Raw genomic sequence first — 15,970 nt, 5'->3', positions numbered from 1 at the left:
TGAAAGTCAGTTTAACTGAGAGCAGGGTGAGAGGAAAGCCACTGGAGAAAAGCATTGTGGGAGCACATGGACTTCTAAAAGACAGTGAGTGCGTGGCTTCCTGTGCTTGTTTCATTTTGGCAAATTCTTCCCTGGACTGGACCCTGCCTCTTCTCCCAAAGTCTGACTTGGTAGAAATATGACAAGTCGTGAGCCCAGCATAGTCTGTTTCAGTTAACATGTGATCCAGTTACCCAACGACGTCTTCATGGTCTGTCACAGAGAGCTCAGAAGCGTGGTCAGTGTAAGTTGGTGTACACTGTCAATTTGACATTCTCTCTCGTTGAGAGCATTGGATTTTATGCGTCTGGAAGTAAGGGGTCCCACTTAGGTTCCCAGACAGACGTCAGTCAGCCTTGCTCCACACCATGCGGACACCACCACAACCGGGCTGAGAAAGGTACAGGGGACAGGATACTCTCCCAGCAAACCTGCAAACCTGCCTTGCCTGTCTTCCCTTCCTCCCTCCCTCCCTCCCCTCCCTCCCTCCCTCCCTCCTCCCTCTCTCCTTCCTTTTCTCCCTTCTTTTTTCCTTTCTCTTTTGCAATGGAGTGTTCGTGTATGTGTGTGTCTTGCCCAGACTGGTTTCAAATGGAATCCTTCTGCCTTAGCCTCCTTAGCACAGGATTACGAGTGTGCACCACCACTCCTAGAAGTTTTTGGCTTTAAAGACAGCTAAGTATCTCCTTCCGTTAGTATCCTTTTATATCCCTTTGGAAGATACCCAGGGAAACTACCTGTTTTAGAGTAAAAGGATAAAAAGTAACTGAAAACCTGACAGCTGTCACCATGTCTAAAACAGCTGAGTTCTCCCCACGAGGAAAATTACCCAGTAGCACACGTGCAATCTTCCTGCCTGCTCTCCCAAGCCTTGGGATGGATGCTGAAGAATACTGTGCTAATTTGAATCCGCGTGTCTCTCTCTTCTGCTCCTTGCAGAGTTCAATATTACTACAGCTGCGGAAGAGATTCTGTTATCTGGGAGATCCCTCCTCCTGCACTGATTACCCAGCCTTCCAAACGGATCCAGAAACTGGCCAAACCCAACAGATTCAAAACACAGAGTCTGATAAATAGGTGGGGTATCTTAGACTCTGCAGAAATCCTGATCTATTTGCCTAAGTTTCACAGCTTCAGTTTGAGTGAGTGGGAGCCTGAGTGGACATGGCTGCTTTCGAGTCCAAAAACATTGGCTAAAACCGTTGAGTATCTCTGCAGCGGGCGTGGGTGGTCAGAGGATGGACAGCACCCATTGCATCTGACTGGGTACACGGGGGCAAAAAGTCACAGTAAAGCTTCTCCCCGTTAGACAATAAAAGGACTCTGTCAGCCTGGTACGATGGCACCTGCTTGTAATCTACAGCACCCAGAAAAATCCAGTACGCAATGCAAAAACCACTATCTCCTTCGGTACACAATAAAAGCTACAAGACCACGCTCTCCTGCAAATATACACATCCGTGTACGCATTGCAGAATACTAGCAAATCAAACCCAAACACATGTTGAACAATTCGTATCCTTACCAAAAGCCAGTTGACTACAAGTGCAAAACGCCAGCCCTACTCCAGGTCCTAAATGTCTTTATGCAATAATACGCAATCATGGTTGTCAAAGTAGATTTTTAAATCATGAGCTGCCTTTGAATTTTGCTCTTTGTACACGTTATCACTTTAGATTATTCTGGGTCTTTGTATGACTATATGAAGTTTGGTTTGGGGCTGATGAAAATACCCACAGATTAATGCTGCTGGTTGAATAGTGTGTGGATGTTTTAGAAACCTCTTAGTTGTACACTTTGAAACGCTAAGATATATATATGTTAATCATCTTAAGTTTAATAACAAGACCTATAGCTCTCCATTCTTGGAAAGTCATCACTTATTTGAGAAACCTTTTTCCATGCTAAGTTTGTAGATTTGTCGAATGACTGGTAGATTTTTGATCAGAGAAAGCCTGTGATAACTGGCCAAGTGCCCAAGAGTTAAGACAAGGACTATTACACACCACACTACAGAGAACGGTCCACAGAGCATCCTCAGTGGGGCCTGAGGGAACTAATTATCTCAGGGAACTAATGAGGTGTTGATAGGAAGTGAGGTTTTTTTGCAGAACCCATCCAAAAAAGGACATTAATTCTAAGGTTTAATTCTAATGAAATCAAACTTTTGAATAATTAAATCAGAATATGAGGCATAGAAGCAGTATCTTGGAATTTTGTTTCGTACATACAAGCATATTGCACAAGCATAATTGTCACATTGTGACACTTAAAAATGTACCTCATACTGTGGCCAAGTGAGAAACAGCAATCTGGTAAACAAACAAACAAACAACACTAATGCGAGTGGGAAAGAGCATGCGCACAGCGGCAGGTGGGTTGGTGGGTTGAGCGAAAGAGCATGCGCACAGCAGCAGGTGGGTTGTAGCGATGAGCTCTTACTGTCCTTCCAGCCGAAGGTCACATTTGGTTTCTGTTTGCATCTCACCCCTTCAGAGAGAACTTACCAGGCACCCTCCGCTATTCCGATCCCTCTCCCCGGATTCTGCGACTCTCCATAGCCAAAGGCACAGATCCCAACTACATCCCTCCAAAGACTGTAAGTGCTGGCTGACCTTACCATGCAACACTCTCTGGGTTGGTTACTTCTCGTCCAGTAACCAAGTACAGGACAAGAGGCAAATTGGGGGAGGGTTTACTTGGGCTCACAGTTTGAGGCATACGGCCCATCCTGGAGGGGGAGGCAGGCAAGTGGTGGCTCCATGGTGGCAGGGGTATCGTAGGTGGAACTCCTCCCTTCCTCTCCCTCCCCCTCCACATACAGAACACAGAACAGACCACTTCCTGGGTGCCGGGATTTGAACCTAGGTTCCGAGTCACTTCTCCAGGTCCAAATGAAGTTGTTGGGTTTTTTTGTTGTTGTTGGTTTTTGTTGTTGTTGTTGTTTAATGTTCTAAGAATAAACACAAAATCTTTATTTAAAGGCACAATTTTCACTCAGCTTTTCAATTATACATGTACTAGACCAAATTCTATTAACTGTCCACACTTAAGTATGCATTACGTTTTGTATTACAGTTTGTATTACTTACTGCAATTTATAAAATTATCACTTTATTCCTTTATTAAACACACAGACCAGTGGAAAATGAGGCCACCAAGAGATAGTTTTCATTCCCATTCTCACTTAAGTTTTGGCCGTTGCAGGCCTTCTGCATTCCACAGAAAGCTTAGAGTCCCTTGTTTTCCGACTCATCGTCGTGTTTCACTTTATATAATTGACTAATGAGCGATTGTTTTAATCCCCCTTTGATTGAAAGGCTTAATTAAAGTCAGGAGTAGACGTCTTCCTAAAGTTCGCCTAGAGCCCTGTACCAGACAAAGCTCTGCTCATACGAGGTGCTTTAAATGCTTAATGAGGTCTTCACGGTGTTGAGACATGCACCATCCTTGGTTTGAAACCCAACTTTTCCATTTCCTAATTAAATAAACGTATACTATTGAGCCTCCAATGTCTTGGTGCTTCCAACAGCGAAATAGGGACAGAAACAATAAGCCAGGCATGCTGTCTTCATTTTAAACAGCACAAGAACAAATTTGGAAAACAATTTGCTATTTTCTCTGCCTGCAATTAAAGTGTGTTCAACCCTTCATTTCAGCCTATCGACCACGAGGGAGGGGTCATGCCCCACAGCCCCCCAAGCCTGCTAAAATCTTAACTAGCTGCCTAGCAGAGACACAGGCTTCTGTTTTCTTCTTGGCTTTTACAGCTTTTCTTCCTTATCCCGATTAGAAGAGAGCCATTTAGGCAAATGTCCTTCGCTGTGGCAGTCTGTGATACTGAAAGCTCCTTTCCTCAAAGGGTTAAAAAAATCAGGACACGGTCTTCTCGCTTGGGTGTCCACATGCAATACAGCCACACCTTCTCCTGGCCAACTGCATGTTTTATTTTTAACTTTTTATCACATCTATTTACTGACATGTGGGTGCACACCCACGTGTGAGCACACATGTCCCAGCCTGTGTGCAAGTGCCCGTGTGTGTGCAACCGTGCCACGGCACACTTGTGGAGGTGAGAAGACAGCCACATGCAGCCGGCTCTCACCTTCTATCTTCGTGTGGGCTCTGGGGATCGAACACTTGTCTTCAGATTGGTATGCCAAGCACTTTACCTGCTGAGCCATCTCCCCAAGATCAGCATTACCACGTATTTCTGAGTTATTTCTAACATCGCCGGCTGTTTCTCCCACACCTGCCATGTAAAAATTAAACCTAGGCATAGCTGGCGTGGAACCCGTACAATCCAGTTTGGGTGAGATAGAAGCTGATCCTGGCCAGGGTTACTGAAGGGCTCCCATCCTTCCTGTTGAGTTGTTGGAGCCCGGTTAAGAGCTCGGACCATATTTATAATGCTGAACTGGTCACACACTTACGTACTGTTTTCTCTTTCCTTCTTAGATTCAAACTAAGATTTCCTTCTCTACCCTGAGTGCGGTTGCAAGTCCAAGGATTGTAGACCTTGCCCACCCAAGGATTAAGATAGAGGGTCTATGCTATGAAAGAGAAAGGAGTGAATTGCCCATCCGTCCTGTAAGCCATCCCTGTCTCACTTACTGGCTTTCTTTCTGACTGCTCCTAAAATGCTATTTTGCCTCAACAAGATCCAGGCCGAAATTATCAGAAACGATAGCGTTGAAGGTGTTCTACGGTGGGAAGGGAGGGCTACCTTCACGATAAGGAGGAAAGCAGAGGAGTTGAGGGCGAAGAATGTGGGCTTTGAAGTTAGTGAGGTGGGTACGCGTGTTCACTCTTCGCGGTGAGCACCGGCTGGTTGCTATGCAACAGCCTTCTTATTTTTACCAATGAAGAAACAATATGGAAACCGTGCTTCCTTTCAAAGTCTGACAAGAAGAGAACAATCAGGCAACATGCATTCGTTTGGCACCTATTAGGTGATCGGGCAAACAGTCTCCCCTGAGCAGTTCATATTCTAATGGGAGAGGCAGATGATAGGCAAACGAAGTGAGTTTGCGCTTCAGATACACATTACGAGAAAGATTAAAGGAGCCAGGTACGGTGAAACAAATGTGTTATCCCTGTGCCCAGGACCCTGAGGCAGGAGGATCTCAGGTTGAGGCAAAGTTGAGTCATATAGCATGAGCTAGGCACCAGGGCTTGTCAGACTGTCTCAGACAGACAGGAAGTTAAGGAGTGTAGAGAATGGTCCATTAGAAAGGGTGGTCTGTTTCCACAAGTCAGGAATCCCTCTGTGAGGGTCTGAGGTCGGAATGCAGAGACAAGGACAGTGTGTCTCAGCCAAGACTGAGGAAAGGTGTCTCCCACAGAACTAGCGAGTGAAGAGATCCTGAGGCAGAAAGAGGCAGAACCAGAGGCCTTGTGTAGTGGCCCAGGGCCACAGTGTCCTGACGGGGAGGGGGAGAGGATGAGGTCAGAGACGTGGGGTTCAGTGTCAGCAAAATGAGCGTTCCTCAGAGGAGGCTAACACCTGAGGGTAGTGTGCTCCAACTTAGTTTAGAAAGCACTTGCCTGGCGGAGGGCTCTGACAATGGAGTGGGCATGGTAAAGCCAGGTTGTTCAGAGCTGTTCATTCTCCAGCAGCCATCAGAAGAAGGCTGGACTGCTTGGCCCAAGAAGGGAGGCAAGAGGGTCAGCAGGGAGTATGGTTACGGTATTTCAGGGGTGAGTGAGAGGGACACAGGGAGGCACAGGGAAACTGGGATGGCATTTGTGTCTTTGTTTTTTGCTACAGGTAGCCCCTGCTGCCCTGCTTGCCAATCCTAGTGAAAGAACGATATTTCTAGCAAAGTCCAAACGTGTTCACGAAGACTATCTCCCTGTCCGAGATGCTCGATGGCCTATATCTTATGCTGCGACTCATCCTCAGGTGTCTGAGAGAATCCAGGAACTAGCCAATCCACACACAAGGTACTGCAATTTAAGGCTAAGGAAGGGTTAGGGGTCTGGAGAAAGTTTGTGTGTGTGTGTGTGTGTGTGTGTGTGTGTGTGTGTGTGTGTGTGTGTGAAAGAGCAAAACCTTTGGAACCTGACAGCTTGCAGACCCTAGATCATGGTTATAGCATCTTTGACCCTTCATTTTCTCACCTGTTTAATGGCGGCCTTGAAATCCCAATAGCACAATAATATGCTACTTAGCATGGGGGCGAGGGTGTGCTTGGGTGTCACTGCCTTTTCTGTTCTCCTCACATCAGGTTGGTTTCTTTCTCCTATTCCAGGAGTCCAACGCACGTTGTATATTACGACCCGGATGTCTTTAAAGTCAAGCCTTCTGCTTTGAAAGCACATTGTTCCAACAGGGTCAAGGAGCTGGCGGAACCCATTGTGCGTTAACTGTAGCAGGCCACCCCAGGCAGACACAAGTTATGTATGTGGAACGCGAGGCAGATGTCCTTGTTCCCAGCCTTGGTGTTTACATCTTACCGATCACTTCCCAGACACGCGACTTCCTGGAAACACTGCCGTGAGCATCAGATGGCACTGTGTGTAATCTTGTCTTTACCAAGTTTGGGGACCTCACCCAGCAATAAAAGAGAAAGCAGTGCCTGCCTCATTACCCTTTTCATGCTGGGATCTCTGTTGGCCCCTGTGCTTGCTGCTCTGCACTGTGCACATTCTCTAACGTGTGCACTCTGCTCTCTGCCACCTCCTCTGGATGGGATGACGTGGTTTCCATAGTCCTTGTGAGGGAACAGCCTACTTTAACTTCTTTACCAGTCTCCCCTGCCTCACTCCATGCTCACAGCCACTCACCACGAAGGAGAGAAAAGAGATATCTACATGGTGATGCAATGTGGCCTGCCTCTATAATCCCAGCTACTTGGGGAGGCCGGGGAGAGAAGATCTCCTGAGTCTTGAGAGTTCAAGAGCAGTGGGCAACAGTCACATGCTGTCCCCAAAAGATAAGTTTTAAAAAGAAAAGACTAGTAGTGTGGTACATGTCTGTAGTCCCAGAATTTGGAAGACAGAAGCAAAAAGACCTACTCCATGTATGTGTGTGTGTGTGTGTGTGTGTGTGTGTGTATGTGTGTGTATGTGTGTGTATTTGTGTGTGCATGTGTGTGTTTGTATGTGCATGTGTGTGTGTATGTGTGTGTATTGTTTTTAATGGCAAGCATGGAAAACTCTACCAAATTGTATTTGCTTAGAGTTCTTGAATTTAGTTCTGTCTACCTCTATTACAAATTTTAATTTTTCTGGGACATGCCTAGATTTGCACGAAGATGAATTTGCTCAAAATCTTACTTTACCCTGAAAGAGCTACTGTATATGGCAGGGCGTTGAGAGGCAGTATTATAATAGTATTGTTTTACTTTGAGTTTGGAGTTAGAGGGATTTGGGTTTGTATGTCTCCTGGACCATTTACTGGGCATTTGAGCTTAATCAACTTCTCCACTCCCTATGTCTCAGTTTCCTTCTAAATAAAGTAGGCTCTTCCCACAGTGTTGAAAAGTTCAAATGGAAAAATACATATAATAAAGCACAAATTTGAATTAAAGTGTACTGTGTTCGCTGGGAGGGAGGAATGGCATCATTAATGCTAATAAGGAAAGTGTGTTCTGATTTTTCCATCAAGTGAATGTTCCTTGACTGCTTTTCGAGGCACTGTACAAGGAGTGGGAGGCAGAGTACAGTGAGCCAATCAGACGCCAGTTCTGCTCTTACAGCCTGCTCATCTCCATGACATCCCGTCACAAATGAGGGTCACACAGCCACAGTACTAACGCTATGACGTAATGTTGTGAAATTCAGGACAGAGAGCTTTCATCTCTCTGGAAAGTGAGGGAGGTTTTCTTTAGTGAAGAGACAACTGGACTGGAGCCCAAACATTGAGTGGGACTAACTGATTGCACAGTGAACAGCCAGGGATTCCATAGAGTGGACATGTGTGTTTCAGAGATGCATTTGATTTCCTGGCCATCCTGCCATGCTTTGCTTCCCTTTGGAGAGCATCTCCCATTTTCTTTCAATGACTTACCTTCATGTCACTCAAGCTTTACGTGGGTGGATAACACATAGCTTGGGGCCGGGGGCAGCACTTGTCTCACATTTGTGAGGCCCTGAGTGCAAACCCCATTACACCTCAGGGAATGCATGCAGTGGAATGGTTCCCTATGTTACTGGCAAAGCACCCACATGTTTGAAATCAAAGTAAATCTTCAAAACAAAAACATACAAACAAACAAAACAACAAAGTTTGGGGGGGGGGGACTAGGTGAGCTAGCCTTTAATTCCACCACTTGGGCGGTAGAAGCAAAAAGATCTCTCTGAGTTGGAGGCCCACCTGGTATAAATAAGTCCTAGTTTACCAGGGCTATACAAGAGACTGTTCCAAAAATGAAAACAAACAGAAACAACAAACAAAAAAGTGACTTTTTTTTTCAAGGTGGCCTAGTAAAAGGATGAGTATGTAACTAAGCCGTCTGGGCTAGTGGCCGTTGTCTGAAACTTTGGGTCTTGAGTAGAAGGGTGTAAGGGTAGGACTCCCTTTCTAGGTACTCTGATGTGTTTCCCATCTGTCATGATAGAGCGTCCCTTAGTCTCCTGGCCTTCAACTATTCCTCTGATTCAGGAACTCCTCATAACATTCTAGTAAATCCTTCATAGCAGATGGGAGAGCTGAAAAGAGTCCACGTGGCTCTAACCTTCATAGAGGAAGTGGGAGGGGGGATGGGATAGGGGGTTTATAGACAGGAAACCAGGAAAGGGGATAACATTTAAAATGTAAATTTAAAAAATCCATTAAGAAAAAGAACAAGGAACTGGAGAGATGGCTCAGAGGTTAAGAGCACTGACTGCTCTTCCAGAGGTCCTGAGTTCAATTCCCAGCAACCACATGGTGGCTCACAACCATCTGTAATGAGATCTGGTGCCCTCTTCTGGTGTGTCTGACAGCTACAGTGCACTCATATTAAATAAATAAATCTTAAAAAGAAAAAGAAAAAACAAAGTAACTGAAATTGAAAGAACAAGGAGTCCCCATGTACTCCATGCGCAGGCAGTTATAGTTAATAATTTACATTTTGTTGAAAATTGTATGAGAAAAAAACAAGTTATTTTGACATTATTACATGAAATATGCATAAGTGGGACCAAAGAAAAAGCAAATATCTAACAACATCTGGGGAAAAAAAGAACAAGAGAAAGGTCTGTAGGATGCCAGAGGAAGTTGGGGGACAAAGCCAAGCACTTGGAGCACCAGAGGTCAGGTTCACTATTTTAGTCTCCATCATAAAGGCAATGGAAAGCTACTGAGTTAATTAAAGAAGGGGACAGAACATCTTTGTCCTTTTAAGGCATTTCCTGGACTGTGGACAGAGTACCAAACTTTCTTGCATTGTTTATTAGTTTCCGCTCAACCAGTTATAAAAGTAACATCCTATTGTCCTTGCGTGGTACATTCCAAGGCTGGGAACATTTGAAACTAAGGAGAGTTCCAAACCATTTATGTTTTTTCTATACATGAATAGATATTGTCCGGGTCCAGCCTCGACAGGATCAGAGTTCTTAACTGGAAACAGGGATATCTGGAAGGCACATAATAAATATACACAGACTACTTTTCAGGTACAAACTGGCAGGCAACTTTTTAAGCCTTAAAGTTACTGTCTCTGTCTCTCTCTGCTCTCTTTCCTGCTCGCTCACTCGCAGCCTGAGGCTGCACACACACTGCATTCTCTTGGGAACTCTGCTTTTCTCTTGTGCACTTTTCTCAAACTCCCACAGTCCTACACCTCTGTGGGGTCCCCTTTCACTCTCACACACACTCTTCATACACACCTCACACATATCTCACACACACCACATGCACTCTCACTCACACACACTCTCCATACACACCTCACATTCTCTTTTCACTCACTCTTCACATGCTCTTCTCTCTCTCTCTCTCTCTCTCTCTCTCTCTCTCTCTCTCTCTCTCTCACACACACACACACACACACACACACACACACATATGCATATGCACACAATCTCATGTGTGCCTCACTCTCCACTTGTTCTCCACTTGCTCTTCATGTGCTTATACATGCTCTCACATGCTCACACATGCTCTCACATGCTCACACATGCTTTCACATGCTCACACATGCTCTTACATGCTCACACATGCTCTCACATGCTCACACATGCTCACACATGCTCTCACATGCTCTCACATGCTCACACATGCTCACACATGCTCACACATGCTCACACATGCTCTCACATGCTCTCACACGCTCACACATGCTTTCACATGCTCACACATGCTCACATATGCTCTCACATACTCACACATGCTCTCACATGCTCACACATGCTCTCACATGCTCACACATGCTTTCACATGCTCACACATGCTTTTACATGCTCACACATGCTCTCACATGCTCTCACATGCTCACACATGCTTTCACATGCTCACACATGCTCACATATGCTCTCACATACTCACACATGCTCTCACATGCTCACACATGCTCTCACATGCTCACACATGCTCACACATGCTTTCTAGCCTTTCTCTTGCCCCAGTCTTTTATTGATACTCCAGAAGCAGGTAGGAAAAAAAGACATTGTTTAATCATTGCCACATCAAATTCAAAAGAATAACCACATCCCGCAAAGAAGTAAGAATTACAATTGTTTCCCAAAGTTTCAAGCTTCCCCTAATCCCAGGTCTGTAGCCAAAATAATAATTGCAAACTTACCATTATTTAAACTTTAACTTTTGACTTATTATACTTCAGAGCTCAGAGCTCTGAGGTCAGCTACTTGCATTTCCCCGTGAAGCTCTAGTGATAAATGACATGGGCAAAACTGCCAGGCAGTGGCCAGAAAGAATCAAGTTAACCCTTAACGCAACAGTTCTGCTAGCTTTCTGCTTCTGCACATTGCATACAATGACTCTCCTCAGAGTCCCAGTGTTTTGAGTAAGTTTTACTAGTATATATTTTTATGTATTCTATATTTATCCAGAAACCACTCTCAACTGTTGTGCAAAACTTATTTCATAACTTCAATAACTTTTTCCTTTCTTGGAATTCCAATGTTGGCTAATAATCTCTTTAAACTTTCTTTGCAAGTCAAGCATTAATCTGGAACTACCTTTGTTCAGTTATTACATTGTTTCCAAGGTGAGAACACACAGCATGCACCTGGGCCATTAGGGCTGTGCTGTGCTGAGCCCCTATGCCTCAATTTTTAATTGTTTAAAAATTGTTACATCAAGGAACATCTAGTTTCACAGAATTCACCAGAGTAGAAGGAGAAAGAAATAGGAAAGTCAGATACAATAGAATAATTATGCACACCGAAGCCAACTTTTCAGTCACACACAAATGAAATCTATATAGCCATCGTTCAGGGCTAAGGTTAGGAGAAATGGGAACCACTGGTTTTTACAAAGTGCTGTTCTCACCTACTGCAGTCAGCCTCTTATTTCAGATGGTGGGTCCCCTGGAGGGATGGGTCTCTTGTGTCTCAGAATTCCAGATGCCATCATTTTTTTTAAAAAGGAGCTGCTGCAGGCTTCTGAGATGTCTTCATCCTGGCCTACTGCTGGCAGTCCCTGTCATGGTATGTTGTCCCCAGCAAGATATAAAATAGTTTAATTTATGATCATTATTGTTTTTATTTTTGTGTTGACAGGTTGTCCTGGAACTCACTATGTAGATAAAACTGACCTCATATGCACAATAGCTATCATTGCCACAGAACATTACATCACAAACTGTTAGTGTGACTCCAATATCTTCATGTAGAGTCAGTCGTTCTTCTTGTGATGATGTGAGACAGCCCACTGCCTGCATGACAAGATGGAGCTATAATAATGATAGGCATGTGGCAAAGCATTTGCTGTGTCAAAAAAGGCATAAACTTAGATCATCCTGCATGGGTAGTGACAATTTGGTTTCTTCTAAAAAAAAAAACTACAGAAATATAAGAATATGTCATCATTTTAATCCCAGGTGTGGCATATGGGCTGCTTCACATTGTCCATAGCACCTGACTGTGATTTGCTTCATGCTCTAGCAGGGGCGTGATTTACCAGCGGTAGATAGTTTCTGCGATTGTGTGACATTTAGAATTCTGAGGACTTTTTCAGAGGGGATGTGTGTGTGTGTGTGTGTGTGTGTGTGTGTGTGTGTGTATACATATATACATATGCATGCATGCTAGGGTCCTAAAAGGCAGTGTGGGTTGGTGGTTGGTTGCTATGGGTCAAGGTTTGTTAAGTAGTCATGCACAAAGAAGAAAGAAGAAGAAATCAGTATATTGATGGCAAAGATCAAACTTGTCCCAAGGAACTCAGTATCCCTACTGATCAGGAAATAATCTATAATGCGCCCCCCTCCATTTCTCCTTATCCTTTTTTTCTCTCCTATCTACTGTTAGGGGCTTGAGAGGGTGGGAAAAGAAAGGAAGAAGAACCCACCGGCTACATGCATGGGTTTTCTTATTAAGTTAAAGATGTTTATCTTTTTGTTTAGAGGGAGCATATCCCATATTCTCCTTAGCACCTTTAAATCACCTACATCACTCTTGTATGTTGGGGAAATGATTAAATAAGATAAGAGTTTTCTGAAGACAAATACTCTGATACCACAAAGATATTGTTAACCAACATCCTATCAGTGACTTACAGCTGTGTAGCTTATGTGATTTACAAAAGTAAATCCTGTTCCAGGTTGGAGGAGAGGGGGATTAGGAGAGGTTATTTCCATACTCAGAACAGAAGACAATAGACTGCAGACTGGTTACCTCAGGGACACTCTATTTGATAGCTTCAAAATATGCCTGAATGCAGGCAACTGAAACTTTGCAAAATGAAATCACAGATTACGGAGCTAGAATAAGCTAATGGAAAGGAAGCAGACTGGCTTTGGCTCATGAAATAGGGAAACTGTCGTGGTTTGCCAGCGGTTGGCTGCTTTCCATGGGCTTGTGGACAGGTTTTTTACTTTGGTAAAAAGAGCAGGTAACAGTTCTTCATCCAGCCCCCTCTCGGTTTACATATACCCACTCACAGTAAGAACCTGCGTGGTTTGAGTAGGGAAGCATGTGGGTCACGGCAGGTCCAACTCCCCCACCTCTGCTAGCTCTTCTTTCCTCCTTCAGAAGGCTGTGAATTCTAAAGGGCCCATCTGAGGAGGTCCTGGCCCCTGGCAGTCCTGGCAACAGCTATCCCAGAGGCTGTAAGGAGAAGGCCTAGAGACACCCACTCTTTCAGACTTTGTGAGACTTTTCCCTTTCCATGTGGGAGGTATTCCCAAAGGAAAGAATGTTTCTACTCAACAGTAGCTTGTGTCTGCCTGCCTATCTGGTTCCTATGGCCAAGGTGTGTCCTGCTAGGACTTCCAGATGATGGGTATCCCGAGAGGGATTGCAAGATAGGGTAGGCATGCAGCCAGGGGGAGAGAAAGCTGGCTGTAGGGAGTAGAGATCAGGGAGAAAGAGCCTTCAGGGTTAGAGGGCAGTGAGACACACCCAGATGCCAAGAACACCATGCAAAGGGTAGGCAGCTTTGTGGAATGAACTGTAACATGTAAGCTTGCAGACATTCGGTGTTACCTGAAGGCTTTGGCAGACTTAAAACATGGTCAATGCCAGGGAGCCATTTTAAGGCTTCTCTGGGATGATTACCGTGTAGTTGGTTGGTTGTAGGTTAAAATATAAATGACTATATCACGTAACTTCAAATGTTAGGGGGAAGCAACATAGATAGATGACTAGAACTGTACATTTTGGGCACTGTGTCTTTAACTTCTCTGAGGTAGGGTAGTTCTGTTATCAAGTTCGGCTCCCAGAGACCATCAGGTAGCTTTGGAACGAAGCTGAGCTAATAGGTGGGTGAGCGAAGTGCATCAAAGCTGCATTAAAGAACACAAAGATTTTCCCTCCTGGAGCAGTTTAGACCAAAAGGAAGCCCAAATTTGAATTCTCCTTTTATTGTCTCTTTTGTATGTTCCCTGTGGTTTATGCATTATCTGTCTGTTGTATGTGTCTGGTGTCCGTGTTGTTTACTTGTCTCAAACAGCAGGTTTTGCTCTGTATGCATTGAACAACACAGAAAACATAATATGGGAAAGAAATAAAGGTTACTTTATTGTCTTAGAATTCTACTGCTGTGAACAAACAGCATGACCAAGGCAACTTCTGTAAACAAAAACGTTTAATTGGGGCCGGCTTACGGGTTCAGAGGTTCAGTCCATTATCATCATGGCAGGAAGCACGGTGTTACACAGGCAAACATGGTGCTGGAGAAGCAACTGAGAGTTCTACACCTGACTCTGGCAGGCAGCAGGCAGAGAAAGTGACACTGTGCCTTGCTTAAGCTTCTGAAACAAAGCCCACCCCTGATGACACCCTTCTTCTAATAAGACTACACCTCCAATAATGCCTCACCCTGAGACTATGGGGGCCATTTTCATTCAAACCATTCAAATTCAAACCACTCAATTAAAAGATTTTGCTGATTATTAGTATTAATATTATTATTGCCATTATTTATCATCATCATCATCATCATCATCATCATCATCATCATCATCATCATTTTGGATCCTGGGTGTCTCTATGTAGTCCTGTCTGACTGGAATTCACCATGTAGACCAGGCTGGCTTTCAACTTATTGATCTCTCTTCTTCTGCCTCCTGAGTAGTGGAATTAAAAATGTGCACAAGCTCAGAAAGATACTTTTTAACAGAACTCTTAACAGAGTTTTACAAGGAAAGAGACTGATTTACTGGTTACCCAGAATAACACAGTTTCTTTAACAGCTGAGTAGTTTAACAGATTGAGTAGTTTTAAATGGTCTTAAAGAATATTATCAATATCCAGAGGTTGGGCAAAGGTACATGTTTCTGAAAGCAGGACATTTTCAGGAAAAGTTAATGCCAAAATACGGCAGCTTGCTTTTGTAGCATCTACCAAGGGGAGGGCAGAATGTGATATTTAAGAGATTCGAGGGGTCTGGTCTAAAGCACATCTTTCAGGAGGAAGAGCTAATGTTAGACAGAGGGCGAGATGCTGCAAGGCGGCACCAGGGGAGCCTTCAAGAGCTTTTTTTTTTTTTTTTTTTTTTTTTGGTTCTTTTTTTCGGAGCTGGGGACCGAACCCAGGGCCTTGCGCTTCCTAGGTAAGCACTCTAACCACTGAGCTAAATCCCCAGCCCCAAGAGCTTTTGTTATTCTCCTATATTTTAGGAGAGTAACAAAAAAAGGTTATCGACAGGGTCATCTTTGTGGGCAAGCTTCCTGGAGTCATTTTCCTGAAGGGAAAAGTGGAAACCACGCTCACGGAGACAGTAAGCTGTGGATGTAGGTGGTTTGAGCTCACATTCTCTCTCCATCTACCCTCAGCACTCCTGAGAAGATGAAGCAAGACAATGAGGATGCGGTAGGTCCAGGGATTGTGCACGGTAAAGCCTCATGTTTATTCATACTGCTACGGTCCTATCCAAATTCCATCTCTCTTACCAACTTCCTAACGTGTGAAGCTCCACCTCCAGGGCTACTTTCCCATGACCTAAGGATTTACCTCTTTCAAGAATGCAAACACATTCAGAAAAAGGTGCCTTATTACGTGTTAAAAACATTTGCACCTCAATAGGGTCTACAAAACCCCAAGTGGAGAGTCTAGAAGTGTAGGATATAAGCCTGCCTAAGCCAGTAGGAAAGACAGCACCAACAGTCCTTAAACCATCCTGGAGGATACTTGTCCACGCCCACTCCCAGGCAAGACAAAAGGACAATAGCACCAGATCCAGATCCTCTGACTCTTACTTCTTAACATTTATTTTTACTGGGGCTGGAGGTTTGGCTAAACAGAGGACTCACGTTCAGTTCCCAGCACCCGCATGACAGCTTACAACCTCTGTAACTTGGGTTCTAGCAGCTCCAACATCCTC

At 44.3% G+C, this 15,970-nt stretch overlaps 1 protein-coding gene across 7 annotated transcripts in view; it reads left to right on the top strand.

Annotated features, from left to right (window-relative positions):
- Spmap2l (sperm microtubule associated protein 2 like) overlaps positions 1 to 7,568 on the top strand; it is a 42,536-nt gene extending 34,968 nt beyond the window's left edge. For 3 of the 7 annotated variants that reach the window (XM_087584044.1, XM_087584045.1, XM_087584046.1), the window contains 5 exons: positions 979 to 1,116; positions 2,536 to 2,638; positions 4,498 to 4,629; positions 5,810 to 5,985; positions 6,294 to 6,628. In XM_087584044.1, coding sequence (XP_087440170.1) covers positions 979 to 1,116; positions 2,536 to 2,638; positions 4,498 to 4,629; positions 5,810 to 5,985; positions 6,294 to 6,408 — 664 coding nt within the window. In that variant the 3' untranslated portion in view covers positions 6,409 to 6,628. 7 annotated transcript variants of the gene reach the window in all.
- Positions 7,569 to 15,970: the final 8,402 nt, after the last annotated feature.

The sequence above is a fragment of the Rattus norvegicus genome, chromosome 14, assembly GCF_021556685.1.
Source record: "Rattus norvegicus strain SHRSP/BbbUtx chromosome 14, alternate assembly SHRSP_T2T, whole genome shotgun sequence".
NCBI classification, from domain to species: domain Eukaryota; kingdom Metazoa; phylum Chordata; class Mammalia; order Rodentia; family Muridae; genus Rattus; species Rattus norvegicus.
The sequence above is the reverse complement of the archived record's forward strand: the minus strand, read 5'-3'. Positions and strand labels throughout refer to the sequence as shown.